This window comes from Chelmon rostratus, chromosome 11 (assembly GCF_017976325.1).
Source record: "Chelmon rostratus isolate fCheRos1 chromosome 11, fCheRos1.pri, whole genome shotgun sequence".
In the NCBI taxonomy this organism is placed as follows: domain Eukaryota; kingdom Metazoa; phylum Chordata; class Actinopteri; order Chaetodontiformes; family Chaetodontidae; genus Chelmon; species Chelmon rostratus.
In genome coordinates, this window is record NC_055668.1 from 25,838,966 (window position 1) to 25,863,227 (window position 24,262).

At 43.6% G+C, this 24,262-nt stretch overlaps 1 protein-coding gene across 2 annotated transcripts; it reads left to right on the plus strand.

Moving 5' to 3' along the window:
* Window positions 1-1,886: 1,886 nt before the first annotated feature.
* On the plus strand, window positions 1,887-22,394 carry LOC121613672 (polycomb group RING finger protein 5-B-like). 2 transcript variants are annotated; one of them, XM_041947231.1, is made up of 9 exons: window positions 1,887-2,057; window positions 5,770-6,587; window positions 7,197-7,293; window positions 7,769-7,824; window positions 10,038-10,097; window positions 10,654-10,832; window positions 11,152-11,250; window positions 12,473-12,562; window positions 21,629-22,394. In XM_041947231.1, the coding sequence occupies exons 2-9, from the start codon at window positions 6,473-6,475 to the stop codon at window positions 21,674-21,676; spliced, it is 744 nt and encodes a 247-aa protein (XP_041803165.1). In that variant the 5' UTR covers window positions 1,887-2,057; window positions 5,770-6,472; the 3' UTR covers window positions 21,677-22,394. The 2 variants fall into 2 exon arrangements, with proteins under 2 accessions (XP_041803165.1, XP_041803166.1); XM_041947232.1 differs by having other exon boundaries at window positions 10,657-10,832.
* The last annotated feature ends 1,868 nt before the right edge of the window (window positions 22,395-24,262 follow it).

Here is a 24,262-nt window from a genome sequence, read left to right on the forward strand (position 1 = left end):
AGCAGAGGTCATATACAAAATACAAAATAAAAAGAAAACTATATATATGTGCATATTATACAAAAAAAAATGAAATTTGACTAGATAAAAGAGAAATAAAATATGTAGAAAAAAATATATAAAAAAAATGTAAAAAGTATGTATAAAGTATGTATTGCCCCAATAGCTGTGGAAAAAAACAATGTAAGCTGCCTTCAGATTAAAAATAATAATAAATAGTGTTAGTACTGCACAGAAGAATAAAATATACAAAACAGTAAATGATATGTTATATTGCACAAAATGTATGGATATAATTTGTCAAACTTCATCAACACAGTCTTATGTTCAGTGGTGCTGGAGTTGAATAATCTGACAGTTGGTGGGAGGGGTTGTCCATGATGGATGTCAGCTTGGCTAACCTCCTCCTCTCACCTGCATCCTCAGTGGTGTCCAGAGGACAGTCCAGGACAGAGCCAGCTCTCCTGACCAGTTTGTTCAGTCTCCTTCTGTCCCTCTCAGAGCTTCCACAGCCCCAGCAGACCACTGCGTAAAAGACTGTAGATGCAACCACAGAGTCATAGAAAGTCCTCAGTCATGTCCTACAAACTCCAAAGGACCTCAGTCTTCTCAGGAGATGGAGACGACTTTGGCCCTTCCTGTACAGGGCATCAGTGTTTGTGGACCAGTCCAGTTTATTGTTGAGGTGGACACCCAGGTATTTGTACTCCTCCATGATGTTAAATCTCTGGATGAACACCGGTGTAGTCTGTGGTGCTTTCCTGCGGACGTCTATCACCATCTCCTTGGTCTTGCCGGCACCGATGTGCAGGTGGTTTAGTCCACACCAGTCGACATAAATAAATTATCATTCAGGTTACATAGTTGGGACACAGTATGATCTGCTGTGTGTTTTGCTGTTCTTGTTGTTGGACCTGGACTTTGGGGTAGATCAGCTGTTCAATCATGGACAGTGAAAACAGGTTTGTGCCTGAGGAGCTGGGTGCAGTTAAGATGGAGGAAGATAGCTGAAATAGTTAAGTGGTTAGATTTGGTGCACTCATTAGTCCAATGCAGCGTGTATATGAGTCAGTTTCATGAATATTTTCGTTAATAAATGCCATCTGGTTTGCCCTTCTTCCTGCCTAAATGCTTCTTCAACCTCTCCTCTAAAGTTTTCCATGCAACATCATCTGCCCTTTACATGTGGCAGCGTGACAGTCCCATAAAAGATTTACTGGGTACAGCTACGTCGAATGTTTTGCCATTACGCCTTCATCTGGAATTTGGCACAAGAGTAACCAAATGTACGAAATGATAATGAGGCATCAGTGAAATAGGTCAACGAGAGGATGACAGACAGGACCTCACTACAGGTCTGAAGTTCTTACGGAGATCTTGAGGACATCAGTCCACACATCTGAAGTCTGCATTCACAAGGTTTCACCTGGATCTCAAAACACTGATGTAAAAAATCTGATTGTTGTTACAACAGAAGAGAAACTTTTTCATAAATATGTGAAGAAATCCAGTCACAGTGCAGTTAGTAGTGCTCAAGTGGCAGAAATGGCACCAACAGCCTTCATGTTAATGTGTTGTTCATGTACAGTGCGTGCTGTTCAATGCAGTGTGAGTCTATGATGTCGTTACTTGATCGAGTTGTGCTTTATCTACACATTCAGCTTGGTTTGCGGGGCTGTGCTCCGTCCCTGCTCATCACTACACACAGCAGACACGCCGCTCTGTGTGTGCGTGCGTGCGTGTGCGTGTGTGTGCATGAGCGTGTGTGTTGTAGGCCAATAGTGTCACTCAGTTACACAACCGCTTTCAGTTTCCGAGCCCTGCCTGCCTGCCTGGTGGCTCCCCGCCCACCGCTGCTCTCAGAGCTGCCTGCCTGCCTGCCTGCCTGCCTGGCTGTTGGACGGACTGGGGCAGATCCAAGCCGACCAGTTCCGTGTTCTCTCCTCACCCAGTACGCGGGCCAGACTGAACGGGAGGACCTGGCGGTGTCATGGTGGACATTCCAGCCCAGCCGCGGCATCCATAACTCCGGGGGCAGAGGGAAAGTGTGGACGGAGGTGAGGAATGTGTTATTATTTCTCATTATTTCTGCGCGGATGGCGAATTCGTCAGCCGACGTCGCTCGCGTTACGTTACAGCCAAACTTTGACGCTGCTGGCTGGACCTCCTCTCTCTCTCCACCCCTCCCTCCCCCTCTCTCGCTCTCTCTCCTCTAACGCAAAGTGCGTCGCCGTGCACACTCGCGTGCGGGATTACGGTATGTTCACGCAGACGGTAAATAAGCCGCGTACGGTGCGCTTCCCGTGCGGGTCGTTAAAAGGCCTTGACATGAAGCTCTGCAACTTTTACCGTCGATACGTGCTGCGTGCGCGCGCGCATGCGTGTGCCGATAGACGGCTGTACAGTAACGAGCTGCGACATGCGCGCATGCTCGCGCGCGTATGCGTCCGCGAGCGTTTGAGCATGTATCAGCCTAAATATCGGCGTGTGTCACTGTAATGTGTGTCGTCCATTGATGTTGTTTTGACACAGGTGACGTAGAGCGTGACGCGCCTGAACGATGAGATAAGCGGATCCGCTCCGCGTGAAGAAATGGCACGCCTGTGTGCGCGCGCCGCTGTGTCTCATGGACGGACACTGAGGGGGATTTCTGAGCTGCGCACTTGAGATCTTTCCAGCAAAAAAAGCGAGGCAGGCTGAATGAAGCGGGGCTGGAGGGCAGCACACACTGTGTCCTCTGTCTGGAGTTTGTTTCTGCAGCCAGTCAGCTGCCTGAATGCACCTCTGCATGTGTTCAGCACTGTTTACACACCTGACGGACATGTCAACACGCAATGCGCGTGTGTGTGACGTCATTTCACTGATGGAAGAGAATAAAGTGAACTCCTAATTAAAAGTAGCAGCAACAGTCTGCTCTTATAATATTTCAGGTGGGACCTATTTTGTTGGTAATATACATAAATAGCAGCTACAACTCGCAGCGTGGTTCAGGAAAATAAAACCACATGACTTTGACAACATTTACATTCATTCATCTGCACATGTTGTCCCAATATAAGCTGATCAGCACTCCTGTGGATAATAAACACAAGTCAGAAATGATAAAAAAAAATATAAAAAGTCTCATTCATATCTCATGAATTTGGCAGTAAGTCAATTTCATGGCTCAGTATGTAAAATATTGAGATGTCATAATATATTGGGGCCTATTGCCTTGTCAAAATGAATGAATTTGACTTATTTTGTGAAATAAGTCGACAGTTATGGCTCCATCTGTTCGTTTGCTAAATATCTGGAAAAATGTATTTAACTGAAAGCTTTCCACGAGTTAAGGAACAAGTGATTCTCGTCGTGGATCCATGAACTTTTAAAATATTTCTTCAAACTGAGAAAAGTTTGGTACATGTTTCCCATGATCGGCCGTCGCCCTGCGTGCTGAGAGTCAGACTCCATCCAGTTTGTGGTGAGTTTATTCACCTCTGATACAATCATATATTGCTGTGCCACCCTTTCATCTATCATATGAGTAAACATGATGAAGCTGACCAGAACTCATTTTGACATCAGGTAAATTTACAGCAAACGTCGCAGACAGAGGTGTCAGACTCATGTGAGATGTTGGATGAGGGAAACACAACCTGCCTGACAAACAAACAGCTTATTCTTTTACTGTTATCATAGCAATTTGCATGATGATTAGTATTTTATTATAGCCTGTTATTAAGTAATGGACAGACTGCTGTGTGTTTACAAAGGGAATGAATCAGGCCTGACTAATCCCACATTCAGAAACATTTACTGACTCGCTCGCTTCATTCACTGTAGCAGCAGCACTGAGAGATCCCATGAAAATAAATGGTTTCTAAAAGGCTTAGCACAGTAGATATGGGACTTCCGAGTGGGTTTCCGGCCACCACCATGGAGCTTAATATTTAGCTCACTATCTATATTTGAAGCAGAGAAACCAAAATTCATTCAGATCCATCAAAGTGGGGATGGAATGGGGGAAAGTTGGAGACTTTAGCTATCTATAGTAATGCTAATCCAGAGACGGATGCATATAGGTCAGAACTGCAACAGTCCTGTAGGATGAATCTCTGAGTCACTGTTATAAATGATAATCATGTTAATTACAGAGTGTGACGAAATCCTTCACAACAAAGCAGGCACATGATCAATCGAGCTGTAAAGCAAGTCAAATTACTTGATGATTTTGTAATAAATGAACATAGAAAGTAGATTTCATTTAGTCTCTTTGTCCAGAAAGCCTTCAAGTTGTAGTGTTAAAAACCAAGAATCATGTGAATATATATGTAGGTGGATGTATGTGTGGCTGAGCATGCACGTCTGTATACACATATGTGTGTGTGTGTGTGTGTGTGTGTGTGTGTGTATATAGTTTTCTCAAAAGATGGATTCTTCCACAATGGTATAATTTTGTATTCTTTAAAAGAAAATGTAATAAAAAAAATGAAATAATTAAATGCCACCTGTGGCGATACCTGAATATTTTTGATAATAATTGAGGACATAACTGATGGTCCTCAACAGTAAAAACAGCAAAGTTAGTCATCTTTCCAAAGACCTAAAATGAAATATGTTGACACTTTACGGACACATGAGGTCTTGTGGTCACACAGACAGTTACTGTTGTCTCTCAGAGGCGAAGACAAAAGTCAAGTGACGTATTAGGATGCGGTCTGGGTGCTGAGGCGTCCCAGTTTGCCGCTGGAGACCACAGATCACATCCCCAACAAGCAGCCAGCACAGTCAAAACAAACCCTCGGCAAATGAGCGACAGCAGAAAGAGGTCATGTGATCAGTCTCTGCGTCGTAGGAGGCGCTGACAAATAATGCCGATCGATCCGCGACCAGATCGAAAACTATTGTTTTTGAAGGCAACGACAATTAGATGGTAGTTCATTAGCAGCAGTCGTTACTCAGTGTCCTGAAGACTTAACAACAAAACAGGCAGGCGAGAGCAAACCACAAAGAAAAAAGCAATGCAGATACACAACCACAACAGCCATTAAAGTGGAAAGTGAAGTGTTGCCTTCACAACCTCCTCCGAAGAAAACCCACCTTGCTCTGCCTCTGATGGGTTTACCCTGATATTCTTACCCTAATCCCAAACCAGTCACTCCCCATGCATAAGGCTGACCAACCCAATTAAGGAAGGCAATGAGCACTAGCCAATCAGAGGCGGAGTAGGGCGGGCCATTCCATCATCATCCTGCATCCCTGAGGGTCTCCCAGCCTTCAGCTGACCCACGATCAGCTGAGCAGAGCTGAGGACTGTGGGTACTTGCCGACCGTACGGGGACAGTTTGAAATGGCAGTGTTAATTTAAGGGGAGGGGTTATTAAATCTTTTGTCATTAATATGTTTTATCACTGACCTTTAAAGTAACTGTGAGCCAGTTCACAGCTCAGATCCTCACATGGAGCCTTTCTGATGATGATAATTACATTATTCATTATTATTACGTGACAGTGACACAACACTCTGATCCTATTTGAATGTTGATATTTTTTCTTGTATCGTATCAGAATTCAGCACATTAATGATTGACACTTTCAGTTTAAGATAATTATGTCACTATTATTCAGCTGTCGGGATTTATTTTATTTTTAGATGTTGGAGGAGGTTGTGAATATGTCAATATTTCTTTCCATTCCTGTATGTTTTTTTTAAATCGTCTTTGTTATCTGTGCTCTGCACACAGCACAGCGCTGTTCAGCCCTGATTTTTGTGTTTTATTCTCTTTAGGTAACTTCAGTTTGAGTTTAAAAGGTCATCAGACAATCCCACGTCACCGCGAGACACCAGAAGAATGAAGATGTCAACAGCAGCAGCGTAATGAATGAACAGAGCGGGATGAGGCCGACTACGCGGAAGTATTTGGCCTCACTGTCGGCGGCCGACCTTTGGCCCCTCATGGATTAAAAATGGCATTTTGGCTGAGACGGGCAGGGAAGCAACGCATCGTACTCCCCAGGAATTCTTTGGATTTAACAAACGTGTTGGATTGAAACAGGACGGCAAAGACCGGACAAGCCTGGTGGTGTTTTTATTCCAATGGGACTAACATGGTTCAGTTAGGATGGAATAAAATATGAGAGGAAGATGTTCCTGAAGAAAAAACTGACGACAAAATAGAATTGGAGTCAAGGATGGAGCAGGATTTTACACAGTAGGATCTCTTATCTCGCTCAGAAATCGTGGATGGTGAACACTTGTTTGCACTAGCCTGGACTAGCCTGAAGATTTCAACCCTTTACACCCAGTTCAAAAATTCTAACTAAACTCCCGCAGGCCTGTAACTGTAACCTTTTCCCTCCCTCTCTGTCCTGAATGGACGTCTGACTCTTCTAAAGCCAGAAGGTGACGCCTCCCTTCAGCTTCAAACTCTAACTCTGACTCCAGGTCAGCATCTTGCTGCAGCACTGCTAAAAAAAAAACCCCTCCAAACATGGCTGCTACAGGAAGGAAGCACTTGGTGAGAGACTTTAACCATTTCATCACCTGTTACCTGTGTCGAGGTTACCTGATTAAACCGACCACGGTCACCGAGTGCCTGCACACCTGTGAGTGAAACACACACACAAACACACACATGCAGATATGTTGTGCACTGTGCTTATTTCAGTAAGGGGAAAACATGGCAGAAGTTCATCAAGATAGTTTGACGCCATCTGGTTAAAGTCCCACAATGCATTGTGTTACAGTTAGCTAGTCAGGTGAGAAGCCAATGCTGCGTTTATGTCTTGTTGTTCAGAGTGTTTTTGTGCATGGCTGTGTGTGAAAACATTCACATTATAACAAACTGCCCTAAATCTGTAACACTATAAAAATATCTAAAAATGCTTTTCATACGGTGTCATTTCAAGGCTAAAGGGAGAGTAACTGTTAATAAAGTGTAAACTCTATTCAATGAGAGGCTTTCCTCTTGAGTGCAGTAAGGTGGTTGACAGTTGCTAGTAAGCTGTCCAGCTAACCCACAAGCCAATGACCTGAGTGAGCTAATTGTGACCTGGAAGCTAACCTACCAGCTAGTCAGTCAAAGACTATTAGTTAACCTGCTAACTGGAGCACTTAAACAACATCGTGTCAAACTGTCTTGATGAAAAGTTGCATTTAGCATTTATCTGCATGAGTATCTGCACTAAAATGTGTTGATGTTGTTTCTCCTGCAGTCTGTAAGAGCTGCATTGTGCAGCACTTCGAGGAGAGTAATGACTGTCCTAAATGTGGCATTCAGGTGCACGAGACCAACCCGCTGGAGATGCTCAGGTAAGACGTTCTTCTTCTGTTCTCACTTCTTGCCCGTTTTTTATTTGACTCAACTTCTCTTTTCTTTCCATTTTCAGCACTTTGAGTACCACAAATTTAATTCCATTCATCTTCATTGTTTTAGTGCCCCCTTTGATCCACCTGTTACTGTTCTCGCCTTTTTATTATTTCATCATCTCATCATCTCCTCTCAACATATCTCTACCTTCTTCCCCTTCTGCTTCTCTGTTAACTTGTTTACCACGTCCTATCCTTCATTCTTTTTATATTTGTCATCTGCTCCTCACTGCATTCAACCACTCATCCTTTGTATCCTTTGCTTGACGTCTTTCTGTTTTCCACCTGTTCCCTCTCTCCTCTTCCTCCACTGCTGCTCCTCATCTGAAATCCGTCTCTTGTACCGTTCTGCCCGCCACACACGCAACTTCCTCTTCACCTCCTCCTCATCCTCCTCACACTCTCCTCGTATTCTCAGGTTGGACAACACCCTGGAGGAGATCATTTTCAAGCTGGTGCCCGGACTCAGAGAAAGTGAGTTCGCCAGATGGTTTCATCAATCTGTCTCCTCAGTTTGCAGTCCGTGTTTAATTATGTGACTATTCGTGCGAGGTAGAAAGAATAATTCAGTAAACAACAGCACTCTAATCACATAATTTATTATAAGACGTATATATATAAGAACTTATTACTATGCACAAGTGGCCTTCAGCATGGCAGCAGCAGTGTGGCCCCACACAGGATTATGAGGAGTTTAACAGTGGAGGAACGTCAGATTACACAAAGACAGAAAACAATCCCAACATTTCATCAGCTCATTCCTGTAAGATTAAAAACCACAGAAGGAAAACAAAAAGAAATGCACAAAAACATTTCTTTATAGAACTCTAGTGACGCTCCACAGTGAATTATTAGTGTCTGTGTTGGCAAAGCACACTTTTATTTTGTTGCATACTTCTTATTTTTATTTATTGTAAGTGTTTTATACAATCTATACTGTGTGTTTTTAGTGCCACATGCACATATAATACATTGTTAATAATAATGTTTCTAACACAAAAAAACTATAGCAACAAACCTTGCAACCAGCTAAATCACCTCAGCATTCACCTGAAAACACCATCACAGAGAATGACTTAGCAATCATTTAGCAAGACCTTTGCAACCCCCTAAACCTACTTACCAATGGCCCAATAACCACCCAGAACACATAGTAACCACCTAGTAACCATGAACATTAACCCAGCTGTCATCTTGAATATCGTTCTTCCGTCCTCTTGGCAACATTAGCTAATTTTAGCTCATTTTCTGTGTGGTAGTATTTTTGTCTGATTGTGTCCTCGGCACTGTGTTTATATTATATCAGATTTTTTGAGCCTTTGCAGCTTCCGTAAAAGGCAGAACCTGCACTGTGCCACGTTACAGCATACTATACTTGCATAGTGTGCTAAGCTACACCCTGCTTCACATTCAAACAGTAAAACACATTCAGGCCCAGCTGTTGTACTGTTTAATATTTCTATTGAATGCGGTTTTCTTGTTTTTGTTCAACGCTGAGCGAAGAAGCCACTAATTAATCAAATCCAAAGGCCTTCAGATAGCTGACCTGGGTTCTGCTCTGTGGACCCAGGACTCAACCTGGTGCTGCTCTGCAGTTTTGACCCCCTATAAAGATGGAAGGGATTTCCTGCCGAGATCAGTAAAGTATTCGTTCGTCAGCATCAAATTGTTTTTGGACGCTTGGAAGCTGAGGAGCATTAAAACATGATGAAGATGTACAAGTTCCTCTCTGCAGCGGGGCCAACGAGCAGCCACGTCAACATGTCCAACTGAAGCTGTGATGGTACTATAATTTTACGACTCCATAACTTCACCTCCGCTGACAGAGCGCTCTGGCAGCCGAAAGATGGAGCAACCATCATATATTTAAGTGGGGCTCATGCTGCCCGGCCAAGTGGACTAAAATCAGCCTCGTATGAATCGTGTTTTATGGCATTTGAAGCGCAGACGGTTGTTTTTTTTCTCTTCAGCAGACACATGTCACCTCCACGCAGATGATTTCTTTGCACTCTACATTAGAATCAAGCCAGCTAAACGCCTCAAATGCAGAGTTTTTAAGAGACAGTAACTAATCCAAACAGGACTGCTGGTGACCAGATATTAGCCATATCCCTCCTGGGGACCTTCACAGCGGTATATCTTCTCTAGCCGTGGTCAAACTCAGTGGCGTGCACGGGGGGGGGGGGGGCAGTTTTTGAAAAACGCGCGCTAAAGTGCCCTCTTGGACTCCAAAACACGTGCTAAAGTGTCCTCTTGGGAGCCAAAACATGCGCTAAAGTGCCCTCTTGGACGCCAAAACGCGTGCTAAAGTGCCCCCTGGGAGCCAAAACGCATTCTAAAGTGCCCTCTTGGACGCCAAAACACACTCTAAAGTGCCCCCTGGGAGCCAAAACGCGTGCTAAAGTGCCCTCTTCAGTGGCGAGGACACGCTATATGTGCCCTTTTTTTCCTTTTCGCCCCTGCCCTTCAAAAAGTCTGTGCACGCCACTGGTCAAACTAGTGCTGGAAGCTCATGTCAGACAATGCATTCTCCAGCTTATAAATCAGCCTATTGCCTTAAGAGCTGTATACAGAAGAGTTCTTCAAGCACGAGCAGGATTTCAGTTACTGGAATAGCTGATGCCGAGTGCTTCTTCGTGCTGCTTGTTAACATTGTGTTCTTTCTGTCTGTTGTTCATGTGAACCAGAAGAGGAGCAGCAGGAACTCGAATTCTGGAAGAAGAACCAGCCCAAAGCAAACGGCCAAGGTTTGTCATCCAGACCGTGAACAGGACAAACATGATAAATACGTAGCACACTTTGTTATCAACTAATCCTGCGGTTTGCAGTAACTTCAGAGATCGCGTGTGTGAATCAGCCATGTTTGAAACTTCTGTGTAATTTACTCATCCTTCTTGTTGAGGAGGAAGCTTCCCCGGTAACACTATTCTTGTTTTGCCTCTTATTCTCAGTTCCTGTCTTGTCCACCTCATTGTTACAGAAGGCAGAAGTAAACTCAATAGATTAGGGGAGTTTTTGATAAAGGTTTGAATCATCGGCATGTGAATAATCGTCACACTTTGAGCTTGTTCATCTGGGGTGGAGCTGATTTCAGGGAATTTCCTGCATCAAAGTGCGACATGCTAATGTCTACATTTACTCCGTAGGGGGGCAATAATTCAATATAACCATGAATTATCTTTTAATCATCTTAATATCTTGTGTGTAAGGAAAGCTCTGAACGTGGCTTTCTTTGACACGAGTGTTCATGCTAACTGTAAAGCCACAGTGTCTGAGTGTGTGAACGTTTGTCTCAAACCACAGCAGAAAACTTGAGGTTTCAGAGGCTCGGGCTGCCCGACGTTGGGGGAGACGATCGCGATGATGGAGGCGATGATGATGACGATGCTGGCGATGAAGACTACCACAGGAGTGACCCTCAGATAGCCATCTGTTTGGACTGCCTACGCAACACGGGACAGGCGGGGGAGAGCACTGTGACGGTGTGTGTGTGTGTATGTGTGTGTGTGTGTGTGTGTGTGTGTGTGAGAGAGATGTATTTTCTTAATCAGTAAACCTCAAAAACAGGAAGCTGTTTGTCGTGAAAGTTTCTCTGAAAGGAAAAATTGCTTTGGGGAAATGTTTTTTGGATCATTTGTGTCGGTTGGTAAATGTTTCCAAGCTTCTGGGATCATCAGTTTCTAAACTCTTGTAAAGGTCTGAATGTTTTTTGGGTCTTTTCCTGGAGGACTCTTGATTCGTCTTGTAGCTCCCTCTCTCATTAAATCGGGGTGTAATAGAATTTGTCTCTCGTCCAATTAGGATTTGATGAAGAGGTTCATCCGCTGCTCCAGTCGAGTCACCGTGGGAACAATTAAGAAGTTTCTCAGTCTTAAACTAAAGCTGCCGAGCTCTTACGAGGTAAGGGACGCTCTCAGTCCGCCAGCTCGGAAACAACTTTTAAAGGAAAATCTACATTTTGATTAAACTGTCAAGAGAACATTTTCTCACAAGGTTACTTAACTTTTAGGGAGGTTTTCTAATTTTTTATACTTGTCTCAGCCTCAGACAAATTCTTAATGTGTCTGCATGTCACTTGAATGTGTGTTGATCAGTAGGAATACTTCATGCTGGAATACTGGAATAGAAATTTCCTCAAAATCTTGCAAATAATACATTTAAACATGTGTGCTGATAGATACTCGACCTGAACTCCATATTTGTAATCAACATATATATAAAATTGCTGACTACAGTTACTGCTGATGGCTAATGCAAAGTTCTTCTCCTAAATAACTATCATTATTACTGAGGCACAGCTTCTCTCATATAGCTATAATTACTTATGTGTCATATAATATATATATCTGGTTTGCTGACTTGACTACCAGCACAGGATGTACAAACTGTGGTGAGTTTCAGGTAAGATAAGGAGCATTATTAGCTAGTGCATTGGTTTGAATGGTCTTTGTGCTGCTGTAACACCTATCAGGGGATCAATAAAGGGTTATCTTACTGTTGACTTCTGACTTTTGACTTTTGAAAGAGTTATCAAGCACAGAGCAATGAGACAGCAAGACAGCATCCAATCACTGTAAATGTGTCAATGCAAAGAAGACACTTAAAAAACATGAAGCAAAATCACAAAAAGGATTTCTGTTTATAGAAAATAAACAAAAAAAATCTGACAAATTAAACGAGGAATGCTCTTAAAAACCAAATAAAATGTATGAAAAAGCAAACAGAGGCTGGTCTGTCAAACTCTGATCAGGTGAACTTTGACTCTGAAGAGTCTTTACGAAGCCGGATGCTCCTTCATATTCCATTCCAGTTAGCATAAGCATCAGTTAGCTTAGCAAAGGATTCAAAACTGTTGCCTGGTGAAACTGGTGTAATACACTCACACAGTCTTTCACACACACACACATACACACACACATGCAGTGCAGCCTCCCACTCATTGCCACAGTGAACTTCCCCTTCCCTTCTAACTGAGGTCCTCTTTATTGCCATTGCTCTCATCTGTTTCTTGTCATTCTTGCCATCCGTTTTTTTCTGCAGCACATTGAACCTTTCACTGTATGAACGTGTTTCTTTAATCTTTAATTTTGCCTTATTGAACTATATTTCCTGCTGTGTCCAGCTGGATGTGCTGTGCAATGGGGAGATCATGGGCAGAGATCACACGTTGGAGTTCATCTACATGACCCGATGGAGGCTACATGGAGAGAACGTAAGGCTGTCACCCTCACTTCCTGTTTGTGCATGCGTGTTTGTACGCTCATGCGTAAATGCATTAGTGCAGGAGAGCATTTATTTGTTTGCGTGGGCGTGGGTGGGTTTTGCGTTTGCACTGTGGAGACTCACCTTCTGAAAAAGAGAGTAAAAGCTCACCCCCACAAGGTTAAACTTTCATTTTGCAGTTTTGTTTTAAGTTAAAGTTTATAATGAGGCTGGGAAAGGTTAGCGTTGTGGCTACGCAGGCAGAAGTTGACTGGTTAAGGTCAGGGTGTGTTTTCGTCTTTGTGTGTGAAAACTAGCGCTGGATCAAGTACTTCTGTCTTCAGTGGGAAATCATTTTTGCATGAAGAAAGTTTTTAATCCAAGAATACTTCATGACTCCGATTTTATTAAAAGGAATCCTGACTTCAAGCTGCTGAAAGGAGACTTGCTGAAACTGTAGAAACAGTCACATTGTAAAGACTTCAGAGTTTTACTTCCTTTTATCGTCTATCGTTCCTCTCATGTCGAAGCTCCACTTAAACCACTTATAAACATCTTTTCATTCTGTTTGGTTTCTGCACCACCGTGAACGCTGCACACTCAGAGGTCACACTGCAGACTGAACAGATGCACAGTCGTGAGGGGAAACAAAGGAAATGCTCCACTGACGCTGTGGTGGTGATCTTCAGGGAATGAGGGTCTAACAGCAAACACAGACACACACAAAAACACATGCTCGTGCAAATAATACTTGTGAGAACCTTAACTTTTAACTCCAGCCTCTAACCTTAACCCTGAAACAAAGACTCAAAGGAACGAGGGCTGGAGGAAATATCCTCACTTTCAAGGTGTAAAATTGTATTTGGTCCTCACAAGGATAGAAGTACAACAACACACACTCACAGCTGCAGGAGGAGTTGTCCTGGTTTCATCTGAAACGTGACGGCTCATCAGGGTCACTCTGTGGTTCAGTGTGTGTGTGTGTGTGTGTGTGTGTGTGTTCATGACCTTGATCTACAGTATGCCATATGTGCATGCTTGTGTATGAGAGCACCCGCTCCTGTACGACTTGTTTATGTGTGCGTCTGCACGTGTGCGTGTGTTCGTGAATTCACGTGAACGATTAGCTAATGAAAGGTCCCGTCCACTGTGACTGAGGAGCGCAGACAGCTGGCACTGCAGGAGGCGTCAGATACCGGGTCAGGAGGAGCAGAGGAGGATGATGGGAGGAGGTGGAGTCAGTATGAAACGAGAGACGGATAATGTCTGCCGTTTCTCTGCTCCATTACAGCGCTAATATAACTCAAACAGTCATTTATATTATATATATATATATATATATATATATATATATATATATAGGGATCTGTTTCATCATGCAAGAGTGGATGTTAAAAGAGGAAAAGTTAGGATAATCTTCGTGCATAATGGCCAGGAACCACACAAACTAACCATGTGTTTTAATATTACAAGAGGCTCGTTTGCATAAAAAAACAACTAAATAAATTGTAGCCTGTTTTCCAGCAACGCAGACGCTGTTTGACATTTATAATCCAGTTGACTGATATCCGTCTTACGTAATAATGAGATACAGATTGTCTGTTCAGCGTGCACAGATTGTCAGAGCTGTCATGTCATTTTCCATCTGGGCCTTTATCCCATATGGGAAGCTGTGGACACACAGTGTGTAAACATTATGCTACAGGACTTAGGACAATGAAACAAACCGCTCAGGAAAGTAATCCCTGAAAGTGGTCCACTGGTGACCGTTACATAGACTTGTATTAATGATACACGACAGAAGAAGGCTGCAGGGCGTCCAAACAAAGATTCAGCCGTCTGTCCGGCTCAGCACTGTGAACTGAACATTTTACTACACAAGAGGAAGTCAGTTTTTTACAACCTGGTTTTAACCAGGTTGAGGACTACAATGTCCTCCCTGTAAGCACTGTCAACACACAAGCAGTCAGCAGGGTTCAAACTGTGTGAAGTTTTAGTCTTCTAGGTCACTTATAACAGCTGTAACAACAGCAGCACACATGTCTCTTTTGATCGCAAATAACCAAATCAATGATTACAAGAACATTTTACTCTTTATGAGTCAGTCTACGTATGGAAACACAGTGACACAGCTCAGCAGACTCCATCAGGATGAGAAACACCTGAAGAGTTTGTATTAAACGGCCAACACTGTATAGGTATCTGTCTCTGCAAGTAGGTTGTTACGACTCAAATTTGTTGTCATGCCTCTAGTGGCCGTAATAATTATGACAGGAGCAAAGGAGGAAGTCAGGTGACATAGTATAAAGAGCAAGAAAGGAATTAAGGTGGGAGGAAGGGCTAGGTATGTAGGTAGTCCCGTCTCCCCACGCTGTTTCCCTCGCTGTTTCTCAGATGTCGCCCTCTCTCTCTCGCTCCTCTCACGATTCAGTGAATTAAGAGTTTATTTCAATCAAACCAGAGTTGGTGATGATTGTTGGAACTGTGAAAGACAAACCAAGAAGGTTTTGTCAAGTTTCATTTTGTTTTAGTAGCGTTCGAAAGAAGTGTGATTTACGATGATAGAATTTGTGTTTTTGTGAATGGAGTCTGGTGGTTTTGGTTTGGTATAACAGCTGACACTGGCTAAACAAAACACACACAACAGTGAAGTACTTATTTTAACCGAAACCTGCAGACTGCGACCGTTTGAGAACGATAAGGACGATGAGGATGGATCGTTCGCCCGTCACCGGTACTCTCCAGCAGTCATATATTTAGTTTTGGAGTCATTGGAGTCATTGGAGTCATTGGCGATTGACATGCTGGAAGTAAAAGGCAAAGTCACATTGACTCCAGGTGATGTGGCGATGACTCGTTCAAGGTCAAACACTGCGTTGAGTTTCTTTTTTAATAACTCCCTCCATGATGTGAAAACTCTTCTCTGCAGTGTTTCTGTATTTCCTCCTCCTCCTCCGCTCTGCCCACCGCTCACAACTTCCAAAACAACAGACAGAGTCGGTCTGTCAGAATTATTTATGTCCTGCCTGGTGAGTCACACGGATAATCGGCAAGAAATTATTTTTGAGTTCTGTTTGAACGCCGTCTGGTTGAGGACAAGGTGAGGAGAGGAGTGACGGAGAGGGTGAGGGGGGCGGAAACAAAGCGTGAGAGTCAGGAATGGAGACAGACGAGGGAGAGAAAGAAGATCCGAGTCGTTCATCAGTCTCATCCCTCTGACAGCTCCGCAGCTTGGCTTCATTTTCTCCCTGCAACGTGAAAATGTCGCCTGACTGCCACCAAAAACGCCCCGTGACACTCCGGATGTGTCAGGGAAGCACTGCGCTCCGTTCTGCTGGCTGGAACTTTGTTCAGCAGTTAAGACGTTTGCTCAGTTTGGTTGATTTCTGGTTAAATCAACTGTCTGTTCCAAAAATATGCTGTATTTTCACGTCACATTCAGTTACTATATCACCAATCTTTCAGTATTTTAAGCAGAATCACACCTGTGACATCCTAATACTGCTTGGATAGAGAACGGGGTCGATCAGGGTGCCATGTGTGGTTAGACTGAAGCTACTGCAACACCTGGATGAGGCTGCAGTCGGCTAAAAATGTCTTGTCTTAACTTTTCTTCACCTCAACCAAATCTTTGCAGCCAGGAGCAGATGTTCTGGAGGAAACTGTGTTGAAAGGAAAAGTTTGGCAGATACAGCCAATCAAAACATTTCCTGCTTTGTTCAATAAAAGAATATAATCCAGAGTTGGTTCCAGAGAATAAACACATTGATATTGATAATAATATCAGTTCATGTACAGCATCACGGTGACGCCTGTTTCACTTCAATCACATCTCAGCATGCACACGTTTTCCATCCTCCTTCTTACTTTAACACAAAACACACACACAGCGTTCAGTTTTTGTTGACGTTGTTGGAAATCTGAACTCAGTTCTGTTTATGATGGAGGTCATAGTTAAAGGTGGTGTTGTACTGCATTATACTGAGGCGTTTCTGTTATTTTGTCCTGCCTGTTTACAGACATGAGGGGCAGAATATAAGAAAGTCCAGCCATATCCTCAGTGCTAAAACATAATTTCATGTAATGTTTTGATTGATTTCACAATGCAATTTGTGACATAGTTAACTCAACCTGAACGCTGCAGGCATCATTAAACCGACTGTATGGAGGAACAGCTGTGTCGGGCTGCATTAGATGGATTTAATATAAACAGGCGTTGATAACATGGCCAATGTATTTGGAAGAATTGAAAAGAATGTCAGTAAGAAAATGAACACAATGCTAGAGGGAATGATAAATCCATGCACTGTGATGTTATTTTAGGTTATATTTAACCTGTAACATCATGATGTTGGTGACTGTCGTCCGGATCAGGTGTCCAGACAACATACTCGCAGTCTGAAGGCCAGATGGTCGCTGACAGTTGTGTTGGATAGACGGAGACGTCCCAAGTAGTCCCGCCATGTCTGTTCTGTTCAGACAAAGGTCAAATGTGCCTCTCTGATTACATTAGAAAGACTAATCACATTGTTTTAAGTCACAAAATGTTTTTCTGAGGTCAGCCCAAAGTCACAGACTGCTGCTGTGATCGAGTCGTTCCATCCTGAGAAATGAGAAGCAGCGCGTTCACCTTGTTCACACAAATCAGTTTGAGCCGTTTGGCCTGAATGATGGAAGAAAACTTAAGAGTGAAACTTTTTCCTAAACACATTCAAGCAAGAGAGAGCTGAAGCTCCTCACTCTTCAGTTTCTGTCCTGGATTTGTCTGTCAGTGAATTAAGAGTTTATTTCAACCAAACCAGAGTTGGTGATGATTGTTGGAACAGTGAAAAGACGAACCAAGAAGGTTTTTTGAGTTTTAATCCCTTTTTTTTTTATGATAAAATTAGTGTTTTTGTAAATGGAGTCTGGTGGCGTTGGCGAGAGCGATATAGCAGCCAAAAGGGATCTTTTCCATAATGTTGTCAGATGCTTGGAATAACAATCTGAGCCTGTCAGTGGCAAAAAGAAACACTTTTCTTTTGCGTCTTCACTTCTGGTCCAATTTCAAAACCAAGTGTCCCCATTAGTCACTTACACACAAAAACATTAGAGAAAAGGCTCCGTGAACACAAGTAAGACTCGACTGTTTGTGTGGGACATTCAAATCTTCCCGAACTTTGTGCCAACCAGCAAAGTGCCAACCATTTCTGCAGCATTTACAATTTGGCTGCTGAAGAAAGAAATTAACAGATTCATCAACTCATCATCAAATTCATCTTCTAATATACATTGAGCCACCTGTGCCTTTGCTCCTGATTGACAAATTAGAATTATCAGGTTCACGTGCACGCTAGAGGTCTTTGTCAGTTAAAAATAAACATTATTTATCATCATTATTATCAATTTTATTTTTCGCAGCATGTTTGAAGGCTTTCTAAATCAGTTTTTCTCTTGGGAGGAAAGTCTTGTCATACTGTGCTTATAGGAACATGTGACCAAAACTGTCCTGGTCCAGTTCTCTGTGCTGGACACGTCAGCAGGCACTATGTAGAATGATGACAGTCCACTGCTTTGCCTTACCCCCTGTGAGCAGGGCAGCCTGTTTACTGAACATAAATCTAATGTCCCACTCACTGACTTCTTTCTTACGTTTCACCTTTATTGAGTGTCTTTGTTTGGATTTTGTCACTGCTCTGTCCCGGCTCATTTTTTTCTCTGGCTGCGAGGGAAAACATCCTGTTGATGGGAGGATGGAGGCTGAACTAGCCACAGAGGACAGTTACCAGTACACAGTAAAATGTCCCAGATGTTGACTGGGCTGTCCTGTAGAAGCCCAGTACTCCTGTTGAATGAGGGTTCCAGGCTGTCTCTGGTCTCTGACTCTGACCCCGACGTATCTTTAAGCTGCTGCTCTGACCCGGCATCATAAACAAACTCTGCTCAGGTTAAACTAAAACCGGCCGGCTCAGTAGCTCAGACTGATGGCGGTTTATGTGCTTCCACTAGTCTGACCAGCAGCCATTAATTAGCAGCCCCTCTGGTCTGAGAATAGTATCAGTTCTACTGTGATGAAGCAGCGACTTACCTGGCTGATGGTTAGTAACAAACAGAGATCAGAGGACATCTGTCCAACAGCTGGTGACATTACCCTGAAGTCTGGTTTAGAAAGTCATGGTCACCAGAGGATGATCCCTATGAGTTTTGTGACCCCTGGACTTTTCATTAGCATTGTACTTTCACACTGGCACATCATCAGACCAGTCCAGATTTCCAGGAATTTTCAGGCTCCACAGAGCAGGAACCTCTTGGATTTTAGACATTTCATGAGCTCTGGAACAACCTTAAACACCAGACAGGACACATTACAGTCGAGTTTACTAGAATTAAGCATCATTGCTAGATATTCTTGTAGGATATTCAGTATGGGGCCGCAATAAAAACCATTTGACAGCAAATTTAAGCTTTTAGTTGTTTTTTCACCTTTTGCTGATGCTGCACATTGGACGATTCTGCATTTCAGCCATTTGACTCCACCACAAAACCCCTTAAACGTAGCTGACAGCTGAGCAGAATATGCGTTATTGGCATTTAATTAAAGTGTTTGGAGGCAGACGTGACGAGTGGAAGAGTGTCAGAGATGCAGAGTGACAGTGTGGAAAGCCTCCATTTGCTGTTGATCGTTTTTTCTGAGACATGATGCAGCAAAATGCAGAAACCCGGAGGAGATGACAGCAGCTGTACTCTGCTGCACCAGCAGCCTCAAGCTGACAGAAATAGGAGACACAGTCTTCACTCTGCAGCTGCTCTGACACAAACACAACCTTTTTCTTTTTGAATCTTTTATGAAAAGGACAGCTCACATCTTTTGACTGTTTCAAATGCGCTTTACAGCCAAAGTAGGCAGGAATGTTCGTGTAGTCAGGGCTGACATTTCTATTATTTAACCACAATGATGGATGGATTACAGAGCAGGCTCACAGGACACAAGCCCACGCGGGGGCCCGACAGGTCAGCGGCCCCCTGAGCCGAGGCATGTACAGGAAGTGACTGTCAGCTTCCGAAAGAGTGAAGGTAATCCCGGACCAGTGGCATGCACGGGGGGGGGGGGGTTCCTCGTAGCCCAGTTTTTGAAAAACGCGCGCTAAAGTGCCCCCCTGGACTCCAAAACGCGTGCTAAAGTGCCCTCTTGGGAGCCAAAACACGCGCTAAAGTGCCCCCTGGGAGCCAAAACACGCTCTAAAGTGCCCTCTTTGACTCCAAAACGCTCTAAAGTGCCCTCTTGGACGCCAAAACGCGTGCTAAAGTGCCCCCTGGGAGCCAAAACACGAGCTAAAGTTTCCTCTTGGATGCCAAAACGCGTGCTAAAGTGCCCCCTGGGAGCCAAAACACGCGCTAAAGTGCCCCCTGGGAGCCTAAACGTGTGTTAAAGTGCTATATGTGCCCTTTTTTTCCTTTTCGCCCCTGCCCTTCAAAAAGTCTGTGCACGCCACTGTCCCGGACATTCAGATGACAGATGATCATCACAGGGGTGTTTGCCTCCTCGCTCTCTGATGCCGCTGCATCGATTCTCAACAGGATTAAAGCTGCAAAGATTTCTGTTTGCAGTTTATAATATTGTGCATGCGAGATAATCTGCATTGTGTTGTGATGCATGATGGTGAGCCAGAATTAGAAAAAATAAAATCTCTTCTCCCTTCAGTGCATTGCTCTGGAAGCTGTGATCTGCACGTATTTTAATGGTGGAATACATCCTGACAGGGTCTGGCAGGGCAGTAGAGCAGTGTGGCCTCGTGTGTTTGACCTGGGAAATCCGTCCGTGTTCCAGACGACTTTTTCCTCGCGGTTGGTCACAACTTCTCTCTCCGAATCTTGCAAATTTTGCTCATGAAGCGCTTACGTGTGTGTACAGTTTGATGTGACGTGTAAATAAATGAGTGATGTTATCGTGAGTTATCGTCAGCTGTTTTTAATTGAGGGATGCGCTCCATTTACGATGGATGTGTATAATTCCTCCACAGAAACTTTATTTGCTGAAAAACGAAAAGCTAAGCCTGAGTTCATTTTTGAACAGCAGGCTGGACTCTGCATTCAGATTTGATCAGATGAGATGTTCCCTTGGCTTGTTGTATATGCAGCACTTCCACACACTCGATTTGCTCCATTTCATAGATATCGAATGATAAATTTGAGACCATCTGTGGATTTATAGCTTTTTGGAAATGAACTTTTCAGTAGAGCTTCAGAGCGAGCAGCAGCCAGACCTTTATCGCTTTTTTCGACAGTTGGCCGCCGTCCCTGCAGAGCCATGTGGCTCCTGGACAGTTTAATGGAAACGGGTTTACTGTTCATTCTCCTTCGACTCTTCTTCTTCTTTAACTTCAGGAAAGCTGCAGTTTGAAGTCGTCTTTTTTTTGCCAGAACGACCACCTGAGCTTCAACAAGAGAGTTGAAGTTAAAAGTGTCTGCCTTCATACGGCTGCGAAGCTAACTGGAGGTTTCTGCTGCACAGATCCTTTCACAGACAGCGAAGATGATACTTGATAAATGAAGTTTCCTCAATCTTCTGAAATCTTTCAACCTTTTGGCCTGAACGACTCAGAGGAAATGAGCAGCGGGAAAATAATCTCTTTGTTGTCTCAGTTACTGCTGACTGTTCTGTTTGCAGCAGGATTCAATGAGTGGACGATTTTTACCATTTAGAGGTTCGTTAGAAAGATTTATGCTGTCGAAGTTCACATTATATGACCAAATATGAGATTATATAGCAATTAGTACCAGAATAAGCTGATGATTGTTATATTATATGTATTTTTTTCCTTACAGATATTTAAAAATACTTTTCAGTGTGATAGTTTTAATTAAAACATTTTAAACATTACTTTTCACCAACGTTTTCTCTGTATTATAAATATTAAAGCATGACACAACATTCGTCATAGTGTGTGTGTGTGTGTGTGTGTGTGTGTGTGTCTTTCAGGACGTCATGTTGCATTGGTTAACCAGCACTCTGGATTTCGGAGCATCAGTGATTCAGTTGCTTCGGTGTGTTTTCCTCTGATGATCGATTCTGTCTTTTTTTCTGTCTCTCCCTCAGACGTATCCCATGGTGCTTGAGTACCGGCCACGTATCGACTTTGGCTGAACCACGGCTGCAAGAAGAGGACCACACACACACACACACACACACACACACACACACACACACATCAACACTGTTTCATGGCACCTTGTTAAATAGTCATGAAATTTAATCGACAGGATTCATGCTCGTGGATACAAAGTTCCCACTTCTTTCCTGACACTCAGCACGACGCAAGCATCTTTCATACCTGCAACACGTCCACCGTCGCTCATCCTGCAGTCAAATTAGCAATAATTAACATGCGACGTCTGGCTCGACTAACGCTTGCTGAGAAACATTTAGCTGGCTAGATTTAGGATTAGATCACGTTCGGGTTTAAAATAACTACTTCCTTAAAACAATGTTTATTATTGGTCACACGCGGGAATCGAACCCCCGTCTCCTGTGTGAAATTCTGTGTCTCACACTCTCTGAAAACACTCTGAGTGACGCGAAAAAAGTGGAACATTTGTGTACATGAATACTCACAAACACAAACACAAATGCCCACAATGTGCAGAGAAAGAAAGATTCAAATGTATTTTTGTACAGCCAATGATGAAGTGAATACATTGTTATGGTAAAGAGGTTTTATGCTACATAGAATAATATATGCTATAATATATGATATTTTTAAATGTATGTCCCTGTGCCTAAAAACTCGTTGAGATCAGAAGTATGACCATATCTTCACGTTGCCTGTCTAACTCTGTAGATTAAATGTTGATTTTCTACTGTTGACGGCTGTTTTTCTGTTTGTCTCTGCAGTTTTAGCACGTTATCACACGTCTGAAGGTGTGGCTAACAGAGCTAACAGTCAGAAAAGCGTGTATGCTTCAGCCACATCCTGTATTGATCCAAACATCGATGGATGTCAGTCGGGCATGTTTGTTTCAGGAGTTTTAAAGAAACGTCATCTTTGATTTTCAGCCTCCGAACAGGTGATGCAGCACCTGTCTGGGACTGCACGACAGCATCTGCTGCATCAAAAATTATCTTTCCGTCTTGAAAAGGGAAAAAAATAATGTCCGTCTTTGTTTTCAGCCATCGCTGCTCTCACTATAGCAACGAAACCTTAGCCGTGCTGCTCCGATTGTAGCTTCTGATCAGCAACATGTGCAAGCAGACGCCTGTTAACTCTGCTCGCCTTGTTGAAAGAAAGACAGTAAAATATTAGTGTTTATAGCCTGACATGAATGATTTGACTTCTTCAGTGACCGGTCGTTCCTCATCCAAACATACACACACACTCACACACACACACACACACACACACACACACACACACACACACACACACAATGTGTTGTTGTGTTGTGGTCAGGGTCAGACAGTGAACAACAGTCACCAGGTGAAACATGTTGGTGTCTGAATTTATGAATGAAGAGAACAGACAGAATGATAAACAGGCAGGAATCTAAGTGATCTCACACACACACACACACACACACACACGCACACACACACACCTCAGGCAGCCTATATATACAGTGTAGAAGAGCATGTGCATCAGATGGCATCCATTCCACGCTGGAGCCTGTACTTATGTGAACGCATAGACGTCTGCACGTGCACAAACCGCCGGGACAAACACACCTAACACACACGCTGACCCCTTCACATCCACGCTGACATTTCCTCACAGCACACTCGTCCTTCCAGCTGTTCAGTTTGCCCTTGTAGTTGTTTTTTCAGGTCAGTTATGTAGGCCAGTGGTCCCCGTGGTTCTTTACATGACCCACAGCGATGCTGCTGACCCCTCAACACTGAAATACCCTCTGGGCTTAAATTAAAGATGAATGGGACAACACTTCAGCCACACTGACCCCCCCAGTGGCTCAGAGATACAGACTCAAGCTGTGCAGCCGAATGTCTTTCAGCTCCTCAGAATTTTGTTTTTAATTTGATCATAAAGTTTCCATCTTTGCATCTGATGAAACGGTGCAGACAGGAGACACATGAGGGTTTTAATGCATCACTGATGAAGAGCTGGAACAAGCTAACGTAGAGCAAACATGACAGTGAGAGTGTTCCAGCTTTAGAGCTACATGATAGATGCAGAGATACCCGGCTCTTCCCTCCAGTCTTCTCCAGACCGTCAGTTTTCCTGTGTGACGTTACATCTCGGCTTCAGCCGTTTGACGTACGGCTCAAAGCGAGGCAAACTACTGGGAGAACACACCACATGTTCAAGGCTCTTCTTGAAGGAAATCAGGTTCTGTTGAACCAGGTCGCTCTTTAACTTCCCAGATAGAGGAGCTCACCTGTTCTCGCACAGCTCCACCCGCTCATGTCCGTTCACCAGCTGCCTCCCAGCCGATCTCTGCTCCACCATTCCAGGATCCAAACACCTCAGACCCGGCACCATTCTCCGGAGATCTTGACGAAGTGTCTGGGTTTTTTTCCTTTTCCATCTTACTCCAATAAGCACCAGACTGGGCGGAGGCGTTGGCAGAGGCGTGGTGGGGACCATGTGGGGGCAGCTTTAAACTGTTTGGTGAACCTAAGGCAGGGATCCCACAGTGTGGCAGATTTCTCCGTTCGACATGTTAGCTGTGGACTTACTTCTCTTAAAAGGTATATTAAGCAGGAATTGTTAGTTACTGT